We start from the raw sequence: 22,607 nt of genomic DNA, 5'->3' as shown, positions 1-22,607 counted from the left end.
CAGCCAGTGATGACCTGGTGTTGAAATAGAATATCGTTTATGATAGGGTCTAGGTCTAGTCTCGGTATTATTCGGTGCGTTAAATATATCCATAGGGACGGCGTTCAAGGATGGAATGGAATGGACACTGGCGGGATCGTATGGATGTTGTATCTTTTGATGAGATGGTTGAGCTAGCTTGAATCGAAGTTCTTGACTATTTTCTTCTACTTCTTTACGTAGATTAGCCGTATTCTTGCCGAGCACGTAAGTTAAAGGCTACCTACATTTTCTTGAAGTACTGAAAGGAAGTACTAAAGCAACCCATGCCGTATTTATTCTAGTCATCCATAATAATAGTAGCAACAAACACTCTTACCCTTACCGTCAGTTTACCCCAAAGAAACAAACAGGCGAGCAATCTAGCAAGCAAGCAAACTATACCAAATCAACCAACCTACAAATTCCCCCTCATCTCCTGATCCCTCTCAAACGCCTCGAAAAGACTCTTAAAATTCCCAGCCCCGAAACCATCAAAATTCTCTCTCTGAATGATCTCCAAGAATACGGTTGGTCGATCAACCACATGCTTAGTGAAGATCTGGAGTAAGTAGCCACCCTCATCGAAATCAATCAGGATGTTGTATTTTTGAAGCAGATTGATGTCTTCGGCTAGGGTTATGTTTGCAGATGCGAGGCGCTTGCGCATGTTGGCGTAGTAGGTTTCGGGGACGGAGAGGAAGGTTACGCCGCGGGTGGTGAGGTTTTCGACGGCTTGCAGGATGTTGGGGGTTCGGAAGGCGATGTGTTGGCAGCCGGGGCCGTTGTAGTATTCTACGAATCTGCAGTGGAAGATTAGTTAGTGGTACGTGGGTGGGGGGTAAGAGGGAGGGTTCGGCTTACTCTTCTATCTGGGACTTTTTGAGACCGGTGGCGGGCTCGTTCATGGGCATTTTTATGACTTCGTTGGGGGAGGCCATCACGATGGAGCGCATTGCTGAGTATTCGGAGCACATGTCTTTGTCGTCGACGGTCCAGTAGCGGTGGAAGTTTAGGGCGTCTTCGTAGCTAGTGGTTGTGTTAGTGTATAGTATACCCATGGTGATGAGAGATTATGCTTACTACTTCACGATACTGTCTAGGCCATCCCAGCCTTGATTGCCCACACAGTGGTCGATTTCGATCACGTCAATCTCGGGTAGAAGATCGTTCAGTCGATCCTGGCCAGATACGGCTTGGTATCCGGGGAGGAAGATCCCTTGGTACGCGGATCTGTTGATCAGCGTATGTGCTGTGTCGCCGTAGGTCTGGATCGTGGCGGAACGGACCTCGCCGCTTTGGTCTTTGAGGAGTTGTGGTTCTTGGATGGAGATGGCACCGTGCTGGACGGCGTGTTCCCAGACGCCAGTGACGTCGTCTACCGCGAACGCGATGTCTTTGACACCATCGCCGTGTTTGGTGAGGTGTGCATGGATCTCATCCAGTTGCTGGCGGTCTGCGCCTGAGGCCCGCTTGTCCCAGGTGTTGTTGGGGGAGGTAATGGGGGCTGTGAAAACGAATCGGGCGTTTCCGTTGGTGACAACGTACGAACAGCTTAGGTGGGAGCCCGTTTCTGGTCCGCGGTAGGCAACGATGTTGAAGCCAAATTGGGCGACGAAGTAGGTCGCTGCTTGGCGGGCATTCCCGACATACCATCTAATGTGGTCGAAGCCTGTGTAGCTGGGATTGATGTTGCGAAGTACGGCATTATTGCCTGCTTGTGGTTGACTCTCGTTGGACGGCATGATGAGGTCTTGAGTATACTGATGCTTGGGTTGCACGAACTGACAGTTCTAGTTTTGAGATGTTGAGATAGCGTCACATATTCAGATGCCTGCCACGTTTTCTTAGTGGTGGGTTACGTGTACATGCTCTCTCCGCCTGTAGGAATGCAGACATGTGGGTGCATGCATCGCCGTAGTCAGGTATATTCAGGGTGACGCAAGATCAGCCTTTCTTTATATGCGTTATAACGTTGTGTTGGCCTAAAATACACTAGCACTGACTCATCCAGTTATTGACCGCTTTTATTAAGAGTTTCAACATATAGGAGTCGCGCGGGTATATTAGCTTTTTGTACCTCTGCGCCGAGTAGTAGAATCTCATTCTGCCTTTATTTTTCGGAGGCAAATCAAGAGAAGTGTGACATGCAAGGCTCGTCACATCCATCTGACAAGGATCTAAACTGTGACGATATAATGAGTGTGCTTTCGATCATCAAGATTAAGTTCGGATCCAATCACGGAGAAACAAGTTGGCAGCAGCCTTCAAACTAGAAGCTCAATCACGTCCTTTCTCATGTATACTCCCAAACCTAAAGTCTGTCACGTAAGCATGGCCGATTAAACACCGGCCGAGGACGAACTTCAGCCATCCCAGCTCAACAGGGAAGCATCCGGACGATATGACGCATGATAATGAGCTACACATGGCTCAGAACGTAATCATGTCCTTCTGTAAGTAGACAACCGGGGACATGACCCATGGAGCATCGTGCCCCAGTCACAAACTAATCCTGCACATGCAAGTTGCCATACTCGACCCCTGAAAGGCACGATGACTGCCGAACTCAACATGACCAGTCACTTCATAGTGCAAATGCGTGCTGCCACCGCAGGCTCGTACTATTGTTGCGCTGTCCTACCTTGCACTAGCCACGCGCAAAGTATTGCATGAATAAATAAACCCACTTACTCCAATAGTATCGATAACCAAAGGCACTATCACTTTCGCTATGCAATAAACCGAGTCATTCATATATACCATGAAATGTGATATGTGACAGGAACGGAAAAGATGATCTACAATGCCACCCGAACGGCAGACTTGAACTATAACCGCCCACATGTTAGTAAAAAGGTACGCATGACGATGGCCCTGCCAAAAGGGGAGAGAGGCAGAAGCAGGGAATGAACACAAACCGGAATAATCTGCGCCTTGTCCAAGTCCCACACTCCACTCTTCGTGTAGATGTCGTTCTTGATAAGTGCCTCGGCTTCCTCCTTTGTCTCCGCCAATACCATCATCATGCTTCCTTGGAAGGACATGGATTCGCCTTCTGCGGGGTGCTTGTCGAGCATTGCGCCTTGGTGGGGAAGAAGTCAGTAACGGAGAAGCGGAAGAAAATAGGGAGTGTGGCAAGTGAGATGTACCTCCCGCAACCACAGAGCCGGCTTCGACGAGGGGCTTGATTCCTTCCAAGTGTTGACTGTTCAGTGAAGCCGGTGGTGTCAGTATTGATGATGGGAATGCGCAGGTGAGGGGTAGTTCTTACGGGCGGACTTCCAGTCGCTTGGCCATCATGCCCGGCTTGTCCGGGAGGATGCAGAGGAATTCGTTCTTGGCAGGCATGGTGTTTGTGTTTTCGTTTTTGATGATACGCAAGCAGGAAAGGTGTGTCAAGGGTAGTGACTGGGAAACGTGAGGGAAAAGTCCGGCAAGACGAGAGATCCGATGGCGGGAAGTGGAAGCGGGGAAAAGGTGGGGAGCAGGAGCAGCACTTATCCGGTGGATCTTCTAGATACTACTAACCACTATTCCTACTGTTGCGACTACTGCTACTACTCCTACCAGCTTATCGGGTTTACAGTCATAACAAGCCCACCAGATTGTAGCCTATATATGTATGTACATGGACGCCAAGCACCATGGCCCTGTTCATCTGCCTCTTTCGTCAACGTCCCTGAGCTATAAAGTAGCTCATTCCAGATACCGCGCGCTGCTCTAACTGTGGATGATGCGTCAAGCAGGCTCCAGAGATGAGCAATAGCATCAGAGCACCATGCCTGTGAAAGGAGCCCATGGCTTGGGCCTGGAAGAACAACGTAGGCTCCAACCAGAGCCCGCTCACTCGCTCTCTATGAGCTTCCAATACCGCTGAACACTGTCCCCGTAGCGCCAACAAAATCAGACATAACCCTAGCACGCAATACAAAGAAAGACTTAATTACCGGCGTCGTGAGATATCCGTCCCCGCGTCCGAAGAATGCAATCACGAAAGAAAGAGAAAAAACGAAGATAGAAGATTCAATAAAAGCGTTAAGAGGAAAGCCTCCATGCAAAGAACCGCTGCAAGGGCTCGGATGTACACGGGAACGGGGTATTCAGGCGTCAAAGGATGAGATGTGGCAGAGATCGTACTACTCACACCGCGGGAAAATGAGAATCAACTCAGGAATGCAGCTAGTATGCCTTGCGGCCTCCGAGGTTGCCAGGCTTCTCATCCGTATCAATGTGCCAGACGACATAGTTCGGAAGACCGTACACCTGGTATCCAGCGCGCTTAGCCATGCGGGCGAATCCCTCGGTTTCAGCCTGGTTCTCAAAAGCGTAGGCCGGGAAGTTGATGCCAGTCCGGTGAACATCGGCCTTCACGAGGATGTTGACACCACCGATACCGTCAAGCTCAACTTCCTCGTCCTTGTTCTTTCTCCAGTCACCCATGCCGACCAGGTAAGTCCGGCCAGTGTCGTATTCCTTGTAGCCTTCAGCCAGAACAGTATCAGGGTCGAGAGTCTCTCGGAGGCGGCGTCCCTTGTCCGATTCGATCCAGGAGTTGTAGTCAACTGCGAGAGTTAGCAAAGCGAGTATTGTGAAGGGATGTTTGTTTACATACATCGACCCTCGACATCAACACCATCCCGGTAGCGATGGAACCAAATGTCTGCAACGGGGTTAGCACCTTTATTCGTGGTTTTCATGAAGGGCCTAGCAACATACTTGGAACCAAAATATCCCTGTCATGAGCGATGAAATCTTCAATGATGCTGTCAGGGCTGTCGAAAATGTCAACATCTCTCCAGTAGACCCAAGAGTGGTCAGGCTTGAGAGCAGAGTAGAGCAGGTAGTTGCGGGCGCGACCGATGGCCTTGCGGCGCGGGCCTTGAGCAGCAAAGGAGTGCCTGTCCTCGACGTTCATTTCGATATCAGCTCCAAAGTCCTTCTGCACGATTGTCGCGCTACGGAAAGCAATCTTCTCATCCACCTGGTCCTGGATCCGGGACAGCTCAGCGGTAAGAACAGCCATGGTGTCGTCACTGCAATCACCAACGAGGAAAGCCAAGTCAATGAGGTTGTGAGGATACGTCAGCTTGTAGAGGAGATCGAAGTAGTTGACCAGATGCTCGGATGCATCTCTCAGAGGGGTGAGGATGAGCACCCGCTCAGAATTCGAAATGGCCTGGGAGGTAGACTTGATGGGGTTGAGGTCGACTGTCTTGATGCTCGAGGAGTTCACTTCATAGGCAGCGTGGTGGTTGAAGAGGACAGGGGTCTGCGTGTGTGCGGTCCACTCGACCATTTCATTGATGCTCATCTCCATCGGCGATTTTGAAGGACCATAGCAGTAGAAGCTACATGCAGCCGTTAGCGTTTTCTGGTCGCGTGCCTGCAAGTCATTGCCAGGGACCGGGTGTTGCGGGCAGCCCGGCCAACGTCGAGTCAGGTACTCACCTCTGCATCTCGGACGCTGACTTGCTGATGCCACGCCATAGTAGGACTACAAGACCAGTAATGGCCAATGAGACCAGAAAACGGGTCCGTGTGACAAGGAACAGAACAGCTCGCCATGGAGGCAGCCTTGCTTTGGCAGACTTCCACGTTACACCACCCTTGGGGAGCAACATCTTCGCGACGGGGAGGGAGAAAAAAAAGGGGAAATAAGATTATGAGTTGGCCAGGAAAGCGAGCAGAATACTCTCGCTTTTCGTAATCAGAAACCGTCGACGCCTACAGCTAGGCGACGATTTCTGGGGATGGGATGCCTGTCGCTGGGACACCAGGGTCCGAGGAGATCGATCAATCTGTCGTGGAGCGGACAACACGATGCAGAACGGGCAGCGGAAGAGACGGACCGTCCAGGGAAGGGAAAAGGAGCGGGTTTCGACGCGATGCTGATATTCGCAGGGACGATCACACAAAATCGAGACTGAAATCTGACGGATCAAAGGCGTCGACAGGGGATGTCAGAGTCGATGATGCGATATGGAGAAGGGGGGGGAGAGCCAGCGATCGCCCGGGGCAGGAAAAAGGGTAGGGAAAAGGCTGGCTGCGGGAGTGGTGCGGCACCGGAGGGCCCCAGCAAAGAAGGAGTAGGTTTCAAACGAATGTGAGAAGCGGACGATGAACGATCAGGACACAGAGTGATCCGACCAGTTCTCAGTCAGCGACACAGAGATGTCCAGGGGAGGATAAGATGATTGGAATGGTCGTTCGACAGAAGAGAAGTTCCAGGTTGACAGGGAAGAATCGACCCGCCGAAGTTCCAGCCAGACTCAAAGTCCAGTTGGCCGCTTCGGGATTGGCCCGCCGCTTTTAATTTTTCTTTTTTATTTATAGCCGCGGGTGACTAAGGGACCCTTAATCAGCTGCATAACCCTCATTCACTGCATAACTCAACGACCGAGTTGCACTACGAAGTACTACTACTTAGTTACCACGTATGTACTCCGTACTCACAAGTCTACTTGACTATACAACTAGTAGATCTACTACCTTGTGCTTGAAGAAGTCACTGATCACTTACCACTCTGTGCCCCATTTGATTATACTTCTTTCTTGGTTGTAAGAATATTTTCATGGTCATCTCGCTCTATGCTGATAAATACAAATAAAACACCCCATGGGGACGATCCCTGAAAATTGACCAGAAGACATCACAAAAGAAATAGAACCGAAATCAGTCGTGTATGTATAGTAAAGAGAACAACGAAAATTCAACCCAAAAAGCCTGTCGCCACAATGCTCCAGATCCTGGCCAGTGAACAAGATAATTATAGCCTTCCCCAATATGAACACGGAAGAAAGATTGTACAGACACCAAATAAAACCATCCCTCATAAATGCCCAACAAACGCTCTTTGCCTTTTTTCCTTCTTTTCTTCCTCTCAAGTTGATGTACATTGCGCCTTTGCCGTGTTCAATAGGAGAGAAGCGCAGGAAAGCTCAAGTCCAGCGTGGACTCCATTTCAAACGATAAACAGATCACGGTACAGGAGACATCACTTGTCCCAAGTATATGTCGATGAAGAACGCTCTCGCTATGCCAGAAAACACAGTTTAAATGAGGTGAAAAACAAAACTTGGGCTGCACAACAGCCGCTCTAGGGTTAGACTCAAGGAGAATCATGACAAGGATCCTTCAGTGATCGTGAAGGAGATAGATGCGCCAATTCATGGCGACGGGATAATGGATTGGCGCCGTGATACAGGCACTGAGTGGGGCCCGTGTGCGAACACTGGCGACGAGGACCGCGTGATAGAAGGAGTATGGGTAAGGTATGCATGTCCGAAAGTGAAAGCTGGCGCTGTGGGATGAGACTCAAGCCGAGAGGATTCGGGGCTGCTGGCGGCAATCTCGTCGCAAAATACCCGCAACCCAGGGAGCATGTTGCGTGGCTTGACCTCAGCATGATGAATGATCGGCTGAGAAGTCAGGGGCTCGCTCTTGGGCGATCGGAACATGTGCTCGTATGACTTTAGCTGAAGCTCGAGTGCTTGGTTGCGCTCCTCCAACATCTGGTTCTCTTGCTTCAGAGCTTTGATCTGCTGCTGGGCACTCTGGTTCTGCTGCTGAAGGCTGGACACCAATTGCTGCAGCTGCATACAGCGGATCTGGGGCTCCAGTTTCTCCGACAGTTGACGAGGCATCTCATTCTCCTGGCGGATCAAGTGGATGATGATCAGGAGCATGAAGTCGATGAGAAAGATGGCGGCCTGAACAATATGTTCCTTCGATTCTGGTAGGCTCTTGGATGGGTTCCAGCCAGCGCGCTCCAAGAAGAAATCATGGATGCGGCTGTCCAACTCACGATGTAGCTGGCTGAGGTTCTTCCGTCGGTTTCCCTCTGCAATTCTGTGCTTTTCTCTCTGATCGTCTGAATCCGCAGAGACCATGCTTTCCTTGCGCTTTCGCCCGCACAGCTGCTGCAACGGCGGCTTGCGGTTGATGTGCTTGGGGGCGATGAGGTTCAAAAGTTCTGCAGGGGAAAGCTCTTGCGGCCACTCAAAGGCCTTTTGTGGCTGAACGGATTCTGGCCAGGAACTGTCGGCCGAGGTTGCTGGTGATGGGGGAGTCACGATGTGTTCCGCTTCAGGCCACGGCGACCTAACGGGAAATGCATCCTGGGAGCTTGGAGAGCTGGTGGTGGCACCGATGTTGGAAGTAAATGGGTCAAAGGGGCCTCGGGGCAAGGGCTCCACGCGGGGGAGCGGGGGCAAGCGGCGGTCCTCGCTCATGTCTGCCGTGCTGGATGCACTGGAGAGGGATCGCACACTGTGGGGAGCATGTCACGTCAGATGCTGCATCTGCTGGCATGGCTCAAGGACAACTTACGGGAGGGAACAACGGCGAGAAATGTCGTCAGCCATGGTGCTCATTTCTTCAAACAACATGGTGCTGAGGTTTCTTGCTGCAAGTAAGATGAAAGACGGGGCGCTGCAGCTAGAGTGCTGTATGTCTGAGGTTTGTCTGTATGCAGGCAGGAGGGGAAATGTCTCTGATATGTATGTCTGCACCAGCGCGGGGATGATTGGGCGTGAGGTAAACAAACCACACAGCCAAGAAGTATATAGGATAAGCTTCAAGGGGGAGAAGCAATAATAAGGACCACAAGGGGGTGATGATAGTAAATGAGAGTTCAGTGGCAACAATGACGCTGATACAATCAAGGGGGGAGAGGAGGAGGAGAAGGGGAGTTGCTATGGATAGAAGCAAGACAAGAGGAAACAATCAGGATAATCCACGAGGGGCAGCCGAGATTTGATGATGAAGAATGCAATGCTTTGGCAGAGCAAGACGGGAGGATCCCGCTGCATGTTTTATATGTTGGAAGCCGCAGGCGAGAACGAGGAGAGGGGGGAGGAGGCAATGGATGAGGAAGTCGGCGAAGGAGGGAGTGGGGAAAGACCAGAAAGAGCAGCAAAAGGACGCCATTGTGGTGGCGCGCTCAGACGTGCAGTTTGAGCTGGCAATGAACTGCATCGGAAGAGGAATGCGAAGGGTTGAGAGAGTGCGAATAGTACGGAAACAGTGAGTGAGTGAGTGAGAGACAGAGAGCATTCGGGATGTATCACCAAGTGCTTTCTTGGGATCCTCCCCAGAAGCTAAACGGATTAGCTCGATCTGCGACTGCCTCAACAAGGAAATGGAGCATCGACGATGACATACAGATAGTTGGTCTGATGGTGGTGGAGTCGTTGGATTCTCCATTTTCTTTCTTTTTCTTTTTCTTTTTTAATTATATTTTTATTTTTATTTTATTTTATTCTGATTTTTTATTTTTATATTTACTACTCTATTTGACTTCATATTTTTTTTTAATTATTACTATTACTTCTTGGGAGTACTGTTCCTTGTGTCTACTAACTAATTCCCTGCTTCCCCTACAGATTATCTGCAGCCTCCATCTCCATCTGGACCTTCTCCTTCTGCGCCGCTTCCTCTTCTGGTCATCGCCTCCACTGCTTCATCATCTCTCTACCTGCTTCCCCCCCTCCCCCCTCCTCCTTCTCCTGCTTCCCTTGCTCCCTCCCCCATGAGGACACGCGGGGATGCATGAAGAAGCTTCCGGCAGAGTTCGACAGCCCATCAACTAGTAGTACTTTTTTTCTCTTTCCATACCCCCCTCCCCAGAATGGGACATTTCTCTATCAGAAATGGGCACAGACGCGAGGCAAAGCACCGGATCGACGAATCAACGTGCCATGATCCCGATGAACAAGACGAGAGTCGGATTGGGGATCGCAGACCCTTGATTTGTCACCGCTGCAGCGGTTTTCGATCTACACGGGGCGAAGAAAGGTATCGACTCCCCTTGCATCGCGGTCATCAATAGTCTGTTCGGACCAATGGCCATGGTCCGTCCACCCAGTGTCCACTTCGGATCCTGGACCCAGACGGCGATGCATCCGCGAAACCCATAGCGTCGAGGCATAAAACGTTCCCGTCGTTTGGACAAGCGCGGCCTGGTGGCTGTTACAGATGTGGGAACTAGCTCTGCGGCGCTTATCCGTCTGGCCAGTTCGAACACAGGCCCAATTCCGAACCGGGCAAGGTGCTGAAGCCATGGAGAAGCAAATTTAAACGTCAAATTATAGGGGACAGATCGGATCAGCCATCCGGACCATCCACTTGGATGGTATCAAAAGTCGTCTCGATCGCCTCGATCTTCTCAGACTCAGTGCCACCAAAGACCACACACACGCCCCTCCCCCCTCCGGATATACTACTATGTATAGCACATGGTCTGCACGGGATCGAGGGCAAAAGTGAGGCCCACAGGAGCAGTCCCAGCCCGATCTTGTGTTTTTCTCGTCTTAGCCTGCGGCCCATATGAGGATGTTTGGCCAGGAAAAGCAAAAGTACCAATAAAGGGTCATGAACGCCCAGAGTAAGAATGTACTATACATAATGATCCGACGCACAGGCAGATGCAGGTTCCCCGAAAGCAGATCATAGCTTCGGCAGGAGGTGGGATAGAACCTAATAGCACGAAGCAAGGACTTCTTAGAAGGAAGTCAAAAGTACCTGGTACCTGGAAGAGCTCTATGACGAGGCCATGGGTCGACTTTGGTCAGATTAGGAAGCAAAGAGCGGCCGCAATCTGTCACGAGTCTCCACGGTTCTAACCGGTCTTCGCTGGTTACGAATGAGGCGATTCTCCTTGGTGCATACGACAGAGCCATTGTCTCCATGAGAACCTCGTTTAACGGGCTTTGGTATCATAGAGTGGCCTTGTCTATAATAGCACAGGTTATTACCGAACGGGCCCGAACGAAGGGGTCAAAACTCGGACAGGGTTGGGATCATCCACAGCCGACGAAGGGCCCATACGCCTGGGTCACAGGGAGATCCCAGCGACCAGGATGTGACGGCTGTCAGGCCCAATTCTGGACTGCTTCTTTTCTTGGTGTAGGCTTGGAGTAGACCTGGGCAGGGGATTTGGAATGCCGTCGGACGTCTCCAACAGACAGACGCTATGGGGAGTTGTTTCGGAAAACTCCACCAGACTATCGCGTGAAGAAGCGTGAGAAAACCCCATTTCCAGGTTTACAATGAGGAGTGCCGCTCGTTGGAACCATGGTACGGTGGACGGGAATGCAATCAGTGAATGGAAGATCCCCGGGGAAAGGACACGACTGTCTCTCTTCACTGGGAGGGAGCAGACCCCGAGAATGTCAGTGGAGAAAGGAGGGCCGGCGATACAGAGTACTGGGGTACCAAAGCCAAGAGCCATATGGGGAGAACACGACCAAACAGGACAAACCTTATCCCGGGTTCGCTGATAGATGGCAATCAAGGCGGCGGCCGGATCAGATCTGTCATATTCAGGTGCCCCCGGATCTGAGGATGCGGCATGATGAAGGAAGAATGGATCTTCTAGCTCCAGCCACGCCCAGGCCGCCCCACGTTGAGAGAGTTGAAGGAGAAGTGTGGACGATCATCATCTTGTGCGCCAAAAGATAACTATCTACCAGCCTCTCGTATGGTAAAGGCTTGGGGGAAGTTCCGAGGGCGGCGTGGACGCCATGAGAGTTGAATGATCAATTAACTAACATGGTTAGGGCGGACTCCGTTATTCCCGGAGAGGCAAGTCCTTTGCCCTAGTAGCCGAGGATGACGATGGCGCCTTTGAACGTTATCGCTACACTTAGCCGCCCTTTCTTCAGCATAGAGCGCCGCGCGGCGATACCGAGGATTGCCGCTGAGGATATTGTTGGCTCATATCAACGAGTATGTCCGATCGGTTTTGCCCCCTCCAAAACCACCAATAGTACCATAGTGGAGGCTCCAAAGTACCAAGCTCCATAGTGGTGAGTTGGCAGTACATACATCCACCAGGACAATGTCATGAAACACTGGACACCAGTTGAAAGAACAGCCACCCCTGTTCGATCAGAGATCGCTCGCACGCAGTGGCCACCAGGCACGAACTCACTCGTAAACTCTCGTTGAGTCTATGTCCATAGATGGCATATGTGCTTGCGCTTCTACATGCTCCCCCGGCTCACGGGCCCATAGACTAAAACCTTAGAAAATTGCCCGAGGGACACTCACTTGACAAGTTTCGCTTATTTTCCGAATTATCGGGGTCTCGAAGCATCCATAAGTGCCAATCTATTGGTTTCAACCAGGGAATCCCCAGCAGCGACGGAAGGGCAACAGTCCATCAATAGAGAGAGAGGAGCGGCTGAAGCGAACCTTAATGTGTTCATGAGAGATCCATAGCACGATTTACTAAGTACGGGGAACCGGTTCATTGCAATTTGGGTTCGACCATAGTACCCAGTCACCTTGGGTTTGATGACTCGAGGACCATCACCATCGGTATCTTTTTCGAATGGGGTGCAAGGCCATCCTGACTGGCAGGAAAAGGGAAGCCGAGGAGCGATTTAAGTTTGGTCTAGATTTGGAATTGGTTACACAGCGTCGACTGGCGGGTCCAACAGTCGAGAGGCAGCAAAACTGACACGGACTGCCGCTGACACTGACAGTTGACTGAATCCTTTGCTTTTGGAGGAGGCCCCCCTCCCCCTCAAGCCTCCCAAAGGTCACAATGAATACGGGGAAAAAAAAGAAAAATAAAAATCATCTGCATCGTAAAGAATCAGCAACATCAGCAACACTCAGAGCACTTCCGATCGCATGCCGATTACTTCAGTTGGACTCGGAGTGCTCGCAAGAGAGGCAAAAAAAAAAGCCCAGCAAGAGCCTGACGCCCTTGCCAATCATTGTCCCCAGGTGATGCATCACAGAAGCAACGACCCTCCCCGCCTAGACCCCTTCGCGCCCCTCAATGCGTTGTCCAAATCCGGTAGCCAGTCGTCCGGCTCGCAAGCTACCCAGGCTAGTCTACCTGTCGACTTGCTTATAGCAACTTCCCTGTCACTACCGGCTTCCCCCAACGCACTTACAGTGCAACATTATTAGACCCGGTCAACCCCAGTCGGGCTACAGTAGTACGTACGCATCTCATTGAACGTACATACATAGTTAACCCATTGAGAGGCCTCCGGAGGATACGCTTATGAACTCACGTACATTAGCGCGGCCCATCATGGCACGGATCTCAGCAGAGACCGGGATGGCCCTGCGTGCGGCGATGCAAGATCGCCTCATGTATCAGATTCTTGTCTTCATGAAGTGATCCTTTGCCACTCGGTTCTGGCCGGACCAGGCTAGCTCACTCACTGGCACGAAGTCCTATCTCTCTGCCTTCCGCATTCGCATAGTGCCCTTATGCAGAATAATATTGAAGGCCGTCCCAGTGTCAACCACCGCCGCCAGTAAGGCTCAAGCAACTCGTGCCATTGTTTCAGATGCTTCAAGGGGGCGCCCTTCTCCCGGCATTCCATTATTCCATACGGAGTGCTGCGTCCACCTCGTCCTGCGTTCAAGGCCCCATCACTATCTATTTCTGCATGAGTCTTGTTCCAGATATAGCCACCACCTTGCCTCAACCACTGCCTTACGGTTCAAGGGACTCGTACACCTGATCAGCCTTAGCTACTAGCAGTAACGCCCTCATCATTGCCACTGGAACGGGTTCCAGGCCCTTCAGCCGTAGCACCGACACACGGAGGATTGCATACTGGCGGAGGAGCAAAGGCGAGGATCTCCGAAGGCAATTCCTCAAGCTATGCTATTCTTGTCCGCCCTAGCCCTAAGACGGCCGACCTGAGGCATCCGCACATGCAAGGCATCCCCTATCCGGTTATCTATCATATGGATCCTCGTCCTCCATCATCCTTTTGCCTAGCACAACACTAAGTAGGTTCTTTTTTTTTTTCCTTTCTTTTTTTCTGTTTTCTTTCATTCTTTCCTGGTATCCCTTCATTTTAGGAAGACTAGACACTTACTCTATTGATCCTCGAGAGCCACATAAGACCTCGCCCCCCCTCTTCGTCCCCTCTCAAAGCCGCACGGACATACCTCTTTCCTTTCGGAGATAAACCAACATGAAACAAAGGTACACTACGTACGACGGCATCTCCATAATCGTATTTAGAGTTCATTCCCCTCTTCCATTCATACTACCTGAGCTACAGCCTCCTCCTCGTCGCCTTGACCTTCCCCCGCTCCCAACCCGAAGGGTAGACACGCGCAGTTCGCGAACCATCACCGGACCTTCCGTAGGCACACAGACACTAACAGACTTAACTAACATTATCTCCTCAACAAAAAAAAAAGTGTAACACAGTCCTGGTAACATAGCAGCATCGTCTCGATATCTAATATGTCTACGGATATTCAACCCGATCGCAGACCCATCCATCGTGGGTCTATTTACCCACCATTTGGCCTAGGGAAAATCACCCGGCCAGCCAGGTGACCGGGATCCATAATCCGGGCCCGGTGTTGTTTACTCGACAGTAGATGTATAGAAAGATAGGCAGGTAGTCAAGAAGGCAATTACAGATGCAAATGCAAATGCAGTCAATAAAGTGCCCTATGTAAATAGACGAGGTTTATCTGTCAAGCTTGGAGTTAAAGTGAGGAAATAAAGTGAAACCTACCGCTTCAGCTGCGTATGTATACCTTGCTTAAACAGTAGCCACACAGCAAACGTAAACGTAAACCCGGAGTATCAAGAGAGAGATACAAGCTACACATTCAGTTACTATCTATCAGTAGTATATTCCGCCCATGAAGATATTCCATACGCAGAGTTAGATAGTACTCCGTACTTTTTGACTGCCTTCACTTTTCTCCAGAAGGGGAAATGAAAACAGAATTCACCCTCTCCACTATCCATAATCTAATTAACTTAACTATCAAACCTACCAAGTAACTAACAACACCTACTAAATATAAACAAAACACAAATCTGACTTCGACCACACAACCTTCTCCCCTCCCCATCTCCATCTCCCTCACCGAAATTGACACATCAACCTCTCCCTGGCCTATTACCTACCCTACCTACCTCGCTAGAGAGCTACTTACTACCCACTCAACCACACCACACCACAACACATACTTAACCAAGTGCAGTAGCACATGCTTAAGCTCCATACATTACTCACTCAGCAGGGAGGTGGTGGGAAAGAAAAGTTAAGTAGAACACCCGCACACACATAAGTTTGAAGTAGCCTACATACCAAAACAACCAACCAACCAACGACATCCCCAGAGTGTATGCACACTGAGAGATAGATATAGGTTAGAGGTTATGTATGTATGCACACGACCTACTAACTTAACTAAACTATGCAACTAACACCCTCCCCCACCCCCATTCTGGGACTCCATTCGAATCTGCGGCCCGCAACAGACAGACAGACAGAAGCAGAATAGGAGAGATTAAGATCGATCCCACGACATCCATCAACCAACGAAACGAAGCACATCAGCTCAACTTACCCGCAGACAGTCAGTCAGTCAGTCAGTCAGACGACACTCATGCTCACTCACTCGGTTTTCCCGGAAATCTCCACTCACACTCACATCCACACTCACTCCTGGAAATATGTACTCCGTATGTATGTATATGTATCTAAGTAGGTAAGTAGTAGGTATGATTGCATATCACCCACCTACTCCATTCACGAGCCATGAATCCAACGGATCGATGCCTCAGATCCACGATGACGGATTAAGTAAATGAATGCGAGGACATAACGGTACTTACACTAGTATACAGTAAGTGTCGGGTCTTCCTCAGACTTAAAAACTTGAGCAAGTAGGAAAGGAAAGAGTTGGTTCGATTAATAGACTTACTCGCCTATCTTCATGCTACATGCTACTACGAGTTTACAAGGGAAAAGAAGGAAAAAACAAAGGGGGAGACAACCAGAGAGAGGATGGCATCTGCTTACTGCCTGGAGCCCACTTCTGAGGTGTCTTACGGCCAGCATTGCATTCTCGCATATGCACCTGGTCGGGAGGTGGGAGGGGAGGCAAGAGCCGGTCATCTGCGCGGGCTTTAACTTTCCGTTCGCCACGGTCAAGCAGCAGCAGCAGCAGCAGCAGCAGCAGCAGCAGTTAGTGAGACTGACAGGCAGACAGACAGGAAGACGGACGGACGGACAGCACGAGACCCTAATCCTGCTGCAAAACTAAGGACATAAGTACATACAACCCAAGACGGCAGACTCCAGTCGCCATCCCCCGGACTAGACCAGGCCAGACCCGACCAAGACATACTTAGAAAGGCAGAAGGATGGAGGCAATCTCAATTGAGAATGAGAAATAGGATACGTCAATTATGGACGGCGAATTAGCGTATAGAGTAAAACAACATACTGTCATGTAGCAAAAACGCACACGTAAACTGCAAAGGAACGTCTATAGAACACAATCCGACAGCTCACAGGGCCGAGAAGGGGCCTGACCGCAGCAGCCCAGCCACCTCGCGCAAATCGCCAGGTGTCCGGTTCGTACAATTATGACCCTCCCTCGACCCGCTCACCAGTCACGACTCAATAAAATAAATTCGATGCTCATGCTCAAATTGAAGGGGAAAAAAATGAAAGCAATTCATCTCCCGAGGCACAATGCCACGCCGTGCGAATTTTGGCTCAAGCAAACCGATATTCAATTATTATCATAAGAACAGCACAGTACTGGAATTAAAGGAAACCAATTGCTTATTAGGCAACTTTACACGACCATGATAAGGGTTTCAAAAAAAGCGTACACACAAATGTTTGGTATCAAGTTGTCCTTTACAGAGCGTACTGGATCAGACCACCGAGGACGGCAGCAAGACCAAGAGCGGGCATGTTAGCCACGTTCATGACGGAGGCGCTGTCGCTGCTGGTGGAGGAAGAGCTGCTGCTGCTGCCGGTCGAGGTGGTGGTGCCAGAGGATCCATCGCTGGTGGTGGGGTCGGAAGTGCTGGCCTTGCAGGTGTAGGTACCACGGATGACGTTGTTCTCACGCAGGGTCTTGAAGGCGCTGCAGCTGAAGTTACCGGTGCTCTGCATGTTGAAGCCACCCTTGACCTCGGTCAGGGAAGAGAGGGAAACCCTGTAAACGTGTTAGCAAACAATGCGACTCATCAGAACTAACATGGGAAACTTACTCGTCAAAGTCACCGCTGAAGTCAATGGCACCAGTGACCTCCTTCAGATCGGGGAAGTTGATGGACTTAAGCTTGTCGTTGCGAGCAATCTGGAATCCACCGTTGACGGTCTTCAGGACGGGCATGCTGATGTTGTTCAGCTTGGTGTTGTCGTCGAAGACAAGGTCACCAGTGGTGGTGAGGTTGGCAGCGCTGAAGTTGGTGAAGGTGTTACCCCAGAAACCGAGCTGACCGCTGAGAGTCTCGAGAGAGGGGATGGAGACACCGCTGACGTTACGGAAGGTCATGTTGGTACCGGTGCCGAGGTTGGGCAGGATAATCTGCAGGGAGTCCATGTTACCAGCGAAGTTGATCAGACCAGTGGCGTTGGTGAGCTCGTTGACGTTGACGGTCTTCAGGTTGGTGTTCTCGGTGATGTCGAAGGTACCGACAGTCTTGAGGGAGATACCATCCAAGCTGGTAAGACCAGTGTTGGTGATGGTGACACTGCCGGCCTCGGAAACACCCTTGGTGAAGTCAAGGGACTGCAGCTCGGGGAGAGCAGTCCAGGAGATGGAGCCAACGCTGGTGAGGTTGGTCAAGCTGAGGGTGGTGAGAGTGGTGAGACCGTCCAGCTTGAAGGTGTCGCCAATGGAGCTCAGGGAGGAGGAGCTGAACGAGGTGATGTTGCTGCCGCCGGTGCAGCTCAGTCCACCAGCGATGGAGGTGACACCGTTGAGGGTGAGGTCACCAGAGGCGCTCTCGCTGATCTCGACATCACCCTTGAGGGTGGTGCAGGTGGCGTAGCTGTCAAGGTCACTCTGGCTGGAGATGGTGATGGTGCTGCCGCTGCTACCACAGCCTACATTGTCATCAGTCATTGCCGTTCACTGCTCACTTCATCCAGATTATCGCTGGTGGTACTCACTGGCAGCCATGGCGGCCTGGGCCGCAGCAAGAGCGGGGAGGGCGTATTTGATGAAAGCCATTGCTTAGGATAACTTGAGACTGTATAGTCGAAAAGATGTCAGTCACCAATGTTCGCTTCGTCTGCTCCTAAACCACTGCCAAGGCCCTTCCAATCCAACAGATCCAATCCCAGTCGTGGCAGGCGCAAAAGATAAACAGATCAGACAGCAGCTTGATGAAGAGGTTGACCTACCAATGACGGCTGTTGGTTAAGTATGCGAACTGGGGCGAGGCAAGGCCCTTTGTTGACACGGATAGCAGCGTAAGAGCTGAAGGGGGGTTTGTGAGACAATAAATAAGCGAGCGAGCGAATGGAGAAGAGCTTCAACGAAGGAGAAGCTTTATGAGCGAAGACCCTCAGCGAGAGAAAGTGCGCGGGTTAGGCAGGCACGATTTGCACGGGAAGGGAAGAAGGGGAAAGAAGAAGGGAAGGACAGAGGAAAGCGAGAGAAACGAGAGAGGAAAGGGAAAAGAAGGACTGGATGGCTGGAAAAGAAAATCTTCTTCAGAAGAAAGTGGGAAGACTTTCAGGGAGGACAAACCAAGGCAAGAAAGGAGTCGTGGCCCCGAAAAGGCTGGTGGACCTGAGACCGGGGAGGGGGGCGCCTTTCTCTCCTTGCGACGTTACCGGACCTGCGTATGAACGCTGCCCGTACCGTAATTTACTCACTTTCCTGTACCTGTCCGGGTTTAATTAATTAACTTCGAGGGGCGATTGGCCCACGGTAACGGAGAGCGGAAAAAGAAATCGAGGAATCCTGATCTTGGTCCTGGAAACGAATGGTCGGTCCATTTGGTTTAGTCTGCTCCATCCTGTAACACCTCGCCAATGACCAACTTCTTGCTCATGCGTCTGCTGATTCGTTCTGCCTGCCCTCTGGCTCCTCTTCCTCCCCCCTTCTTCCCTTTCTTCCCCCGGTCTTTCAGTAAGTCCTGACCATTCATACCAAGCATAGGCTTCTAGTGCTTGTGTACGATGCTCGAGCCGATGCGGCAGCTTGAAATCGGACTCCAAGCAATCATCCCTCCCGCAGGCAATTTTACTCCGTATTTTTGACTGTATCGAAAAAGTCTGGCCCCGTTTTTCTGGATTATGCATGGTGCAGTGGGCTTCCGATTCACAACACAAAAACGTCATACAACAAATAGTTGATCGGACTTGTGTTGAATTCTATGAACAACTCGGCATTAACCATTGGCGCCCCCGCCTCTCTCTCAAAACATCAGCAACTCACTGCTGAAACCATCAGAAAATCGTCAACCACAACTGACAGGTGACTCCTCTGATGGAATGCGACTCGATACATCACGGACATTCGTTGTGGCAGGTAACAATACTGACAAATTTAGCATCCTGCCGCTAGGAGGGGCCAGACCCCAATCGCGCATTGCTAGGGAGGTCCTGACTAATATTAGCATCCTATACCAGGAACAAATTATACATGTATCTCATTGAACGGCCATGGCCTGTGATCTAGTGAGGTCGACTAATTATCTACAGTATACGGAGTAGGTAGATTCCTATCTATGGAGGATATACTCTTATTGCCAACACGGTATTGGCTTATCCCTTCACTCCACCATCGATATTGTTCGCCTATTATTTATCCCTTTCCCACTCAACCGCAACCAAGTCAACTTGTTTTTCTCATCGCCAGCGCAGCATGAGTGACACCACGAACCTTCTAAGAATGCTAGTATCAATTTCAACAACACCTAGCGAGTCCGGTCGCTGTATAGTGGTCGATCTGAATTTATTGGAATCTAAGGGGGACCCGCTTTTCCTCCAAGTGCGGACTCGACTCCGTCCCTCACAAGTCCTTCGCCTGCCTTACGTTGGTATGCAGCGCCCTGTTCGCGTTGGAATTTCGGTCGCCTAGATGCCTTGGAGTTGCTTTTGCCTCTTGACACGTATGTGTGTAGAAAACGGCAGACAACTGAGGCCTAAAAAAAAAAAGAAAGAAAGGTAAATGTTATAACGGTCCATTCTGTGGCACTACCGTGATCCCCGTTTGCAGGTTGAACTCATTCTTGTCCTTGTTCTTTGACTTCCAAGATGAATGCGCTGGACCTCATGCCTGAAAACTCAATTCTCGTCTTGGCTTCAGGTACCAGTGGATACCGAATCATAACAAAACAATGTCTCGGGAAGCTAATAATAAAGTGGCGAATCGATGGCTCTGAGAGGGGAGTATCACGTGTGTCTTACAGCTATACGTAACACGGCTGTAACTCCCATACCCACTTTTAGTGGCCCCCACTTGGCCTGGCCACAAAGTACTCCGAGTGCTGGTGCTGTAATTCCTAGTCGCTGTATCTTACTTACCATACCGCGATAGAAATTGGCCGGCTGGATAAGATGTTTAGACTCTCCCGGCGCGGCCAGCCAGAGTCCAAAGCTGTTTGCCCATAGGCGCATTCTCCCCATGCTAACTTCATAGTGGCAATGACTCGAAACATCCATGATATGACATGATATATAGGCGCCTAGCAAAGACTCTCAAAGCGAGACAAAATTCCATCCTAGTCTCAGATCTTGAACGGTTGCAGAAAGGGTCAGATCTCATGTATACATCCGGCTATGCACTGTAAGGGATTCTCCGTCGTTATTATCCTCTCACCCGTCACAAAAAGAAATAATGGATGTTTGATTACCTGCGAGGAGAATCCCGCGGGCATCATCAAAACCTGGCAAAACGCGATCGCCGTGGTCGCTGCCACTATTGCTTGTTCTTTCTCGATCCGTTTAGAGTTCTTCAGCTATCAGACCCATTCCTACTCCACAACTATCCGTCGCAATAATAAGACTGCCCTGGAAGATAATCTCGCTCCTTAGTTAAGTGGCGCGAGACGCCCTTGCAACTGACTTTTAATGAAGTTTCCTAGTTCTTGTTCGCGGTGGTTATATTTGGAGTTGGTCGGATTGCCTCTCAAATGATGATTACTTCAACCTCGGCTTTGCCACGGCGAGCACTGCACTTCTTTTATTGCCGATGTTTCACTTCTGACGCTGCGTAATGAAGCGCATGTACTAATGAAGTAGCCGATAAATCTTACCACCGGGCACGTTCTCCCAAACGCCACTAGACGCGGGTGGCTGGAACCGGCTAGCACTGTTATGCCTGATAAGGATGAATATGGTCTCCCAGTCTGACGCATCCAGTATGACAACTTATGATGTAGAGGGGTTGGGGTCAAGTCGTGTGTATAGATCACCGAGGACGGAATATACTTCATCTTTTGGTAGATCATCCAGCACTGTTAATTGAGACTCAAGAGTATCGGACTGATTCTGGCATTTAACACTCCCGGGACACTTCATGATCCGCCCTCTTCATACGGTACTTTGCCGAGTAGTGCGCATCATAACTTCCTCCTATCCATCAGATTGAACTATAAATCATCTATCTTATTTGCCCCCTATCATGGCTGGAACGACCCAATCCGCTCACTAATGGTTTAGCATCAACAGTAGGGGACCGGCCGGATCAGCTTGACGGCATGGGACAACTCACCCGACCATCATCACCATAGTAACCTCGTCCAATGCCGACCCCCCCTTTTCTTAGCCACACCCCGTGATGTTCACAACCTCAATGGGCGGGGCAAAGCAACGTATGCTTCCTCCTCCTTTGGAAGAGCGAAGCTTTTTCTTTTCTCGGGATAAGATACTCGGTATAGATAAACCGATGCTTGTTTGTACACGGAGTACCCAATACGGGGGTTAGATGCCCATTCGGGCAAAAGATGATGGAAAGTGGATGGGCATACTTACAAAATCCACTCGCCTCTCGATGGCGACCAGCGGAGGATTGTCGGTACGCCCCCTTTAGGCGTCGCTCATTGTTATTTACTTTACCTGATGGACTAGACCTACTTACCAATCACTAACCACGGATGAACATATCATTCCATGGAACCGGCTTACCCTAGGGGAATCTATACCTTGGTACTTTGTAAGTTCTTCGCTAGTCACAACCACCCACTTCACTGTCAATGGAGGATTCTGTGGTCACTTAGTTATCTAGTTGGTGGCTGGGCCACCTCTCCCAACTACTTTACCTACGTGGATGCACAACGTCTATTTGTCTTGAAAAAAAATTCTATAAAGATGACGCGCAAGCTCGCACAGTGGGCACTGCGTCCGGGTCGTCCTCGTCCGACTCTAAAGTACTAGCTACTAAGTAGCCTAAAAATATGAACACCAGTCATGTTGCGACTTCGGTGATCTTCCGCATCTTATCATCGTGGGCCAACACATCAATTATATTTTCCTCTATGGGGTATGTAGCGATGACTGCGAACGTCGGATTGAAAGAAAGCCTTACGAGTACAACAAATGACCGGTGGAACATGGCCAATCGGACAGTTTCCTTTCATATAAATGAATCGCAACGTCTGGTGGAGGGGGATGGTGGTTCTGATAGAAGCTTTTTTTTTTCCTGCAATGGGGTTGATTGATGCCTACGCATCGCGAGATCCATAATTGATTACCTCTTCGATTTCTCTGGCTCCTCTTTCCGGGAGTTTCCATGCCGGGTAAATTTTCCATATCCTTAATATACTAGAAGAAAACATCCGCGAACCGTGGATGGGGCTATTGCTACTGATGCTACA

The 22,607-nt window shown here is 50.3% G+C and overlaps 7 protein-coding genes across 7 annotated transcripts; all 7 read right to left on the bottom strand.

Moving 5' to 3' along the window:
* On the bottom strand, positions 1-1,763 carry An04g01280 (uncharacterized protein; the record flags this gene model as incomplete). The annotated part of the gene is given in 6 exon segments (XM_059747311.1): positions 1-258; positions 267-293; positions 359-401; positions 441-821; positions 883-1,047; positions 1,105-1,763. Coding segments are annotated over 6 exon segments (1,533 nt in total), but the record flags the coding sequence as incomplete, so codon positions are not given.
* An 842-nt stretch (positions 1,764-2,605) lies between these two features.
* On the bottom strand, positions 2,606-3,369 carry An04g01270 (uncharacterized protein; the record flags this gene model as incomplete). Its single annotated transcript, XM_059747310.1, has 3 exons — positions 2,606-2,668; positions 2,713-3,226; positions 3,293-3,369. 3 exons carry the CDS (start codon positions 3,367-3,369, stop codon positions 2,606-2,608), a joined length of 654 nt encoding a protein of 217 aa, XP_059600476.1.
* Positions 3,370-4,200: 831 nt separating this feature from the next.
* Positions 4,201-5,642, bottom strand: An04g01260 (uncharacterized protein; the record flags this gene model as incomplete). Its single annotated transcript, XM_001401454.3, has 4 exons — positions 4,201-4,583; positions 4,634-4,681; positions 4,738-5,369; positions 5,470-5,642. 4 exons carry the CDS (start codon positions 5,640-5,642, stop codon positions 4,201-4,203), a joined length of 1,236 nt encoding a protein of 411 aa, XP_001401491.1.
* A 1,546-nt stretch (positions 5,643-7,188) lies between these two features.
* On the bottom strand, positions 7,189-8,385 carry An04g01250 (uncharacterized protein; the record flags this gene model as incomplete). Its single annotated transcript, XM_001401453.3, has 2 exons — positions 7,189-8,290; positions 8,351-8,385. 2 exons carry the CDS (start codon positions 8,383-8,385, stop codon positions 7,189-7,191), a joined length of 1,137 nt encoding a protein of 378 aa, XP_001401490.3.
* Positions 8,386-12,099: 3,714 nt separating this feature from the next.
* On the bottom strand, positions 12,100-14,359 carry An04g01240 (hypothetical protein; the record flags this gene model as incomplete). The annotated part of the gene is made up of 9 exons (XM_059747309.1): positions 12,100-12,378; positions 12,487-12,544; positions 12,782-12,911; positions 13,015-13,106; positions 13,208-13,466; positions 13,527-13,653; positions 13,876-13,990; positions 14,063-14,143; positions 14,307-14,359. The coding sequence occupies 9 exons, from the start codon at positions 14,357-14,359 to the stop codon at positions 12,100-12,102; spliced, it is 1,194 nt and encodes a 397-aa protein (XP_059600475.1).
* A 2,324-nt stretch (positions 14,360-16,683) lies between these two features.
* Positions 16,684-18,010, bottom strand: An04g01230 (uncharacterized protein; the record flags this gene model as incomplete). Its single annotated transcript, XM_001401451.3, has 3 exons — positions 16,684-16,987; positions 17,043-17,883; positions 17,950-18,010. The coding sequence occupies 3 exons, from the start codon at positions 18,008-18,010 to the stop codon at positions 16,684-16,686; spliced, it is 1,206 nt and encodes a 401-aa protein (XP_001401488.1).
* Positions 18,011-18,684: 674 nt separating this feature from the next.
* Positions 18,685-20,429, bottom strand: An04g01220 (hypothetical protein; the record flags this gene model as incomplete). The annotated part of the gene is made up of 6 exons (XM_059747308.1): positions 18,685-19,047; positions 19,263-19,392; positions 19,673-19,722; positions 19,826-19,934; positions 20,232-20,285; positions 20,317-20,429. 6 exons carry the CDS (start codon positions 20,427-20,429, stop codon positions 18,685-18,687), a joined length of 819 nt encoding a protein of 272 aa, XP_059600474.1.
* Positions 20,430-22,607: the final 2,178 nt, after the last annotated feature.

The sequence above is a fragment of the Aspergillus niger genome (genome assembly GCF_000002855.4).
Source record: "Aspergillus niger supercontig An04".
Taxonomy (NCBI): domain Eukaryota; kingdom Fungi; phylum Ascomycota; class Eurotiomycetes; order Eurotiales; family Aspergillaceae; genus Aspergillus; species Aspergillus niger.
Note: the sequence above shows the minus strand (reverse complement) of the source record. Positions and strands in the feature narration are given on the sequence as shown.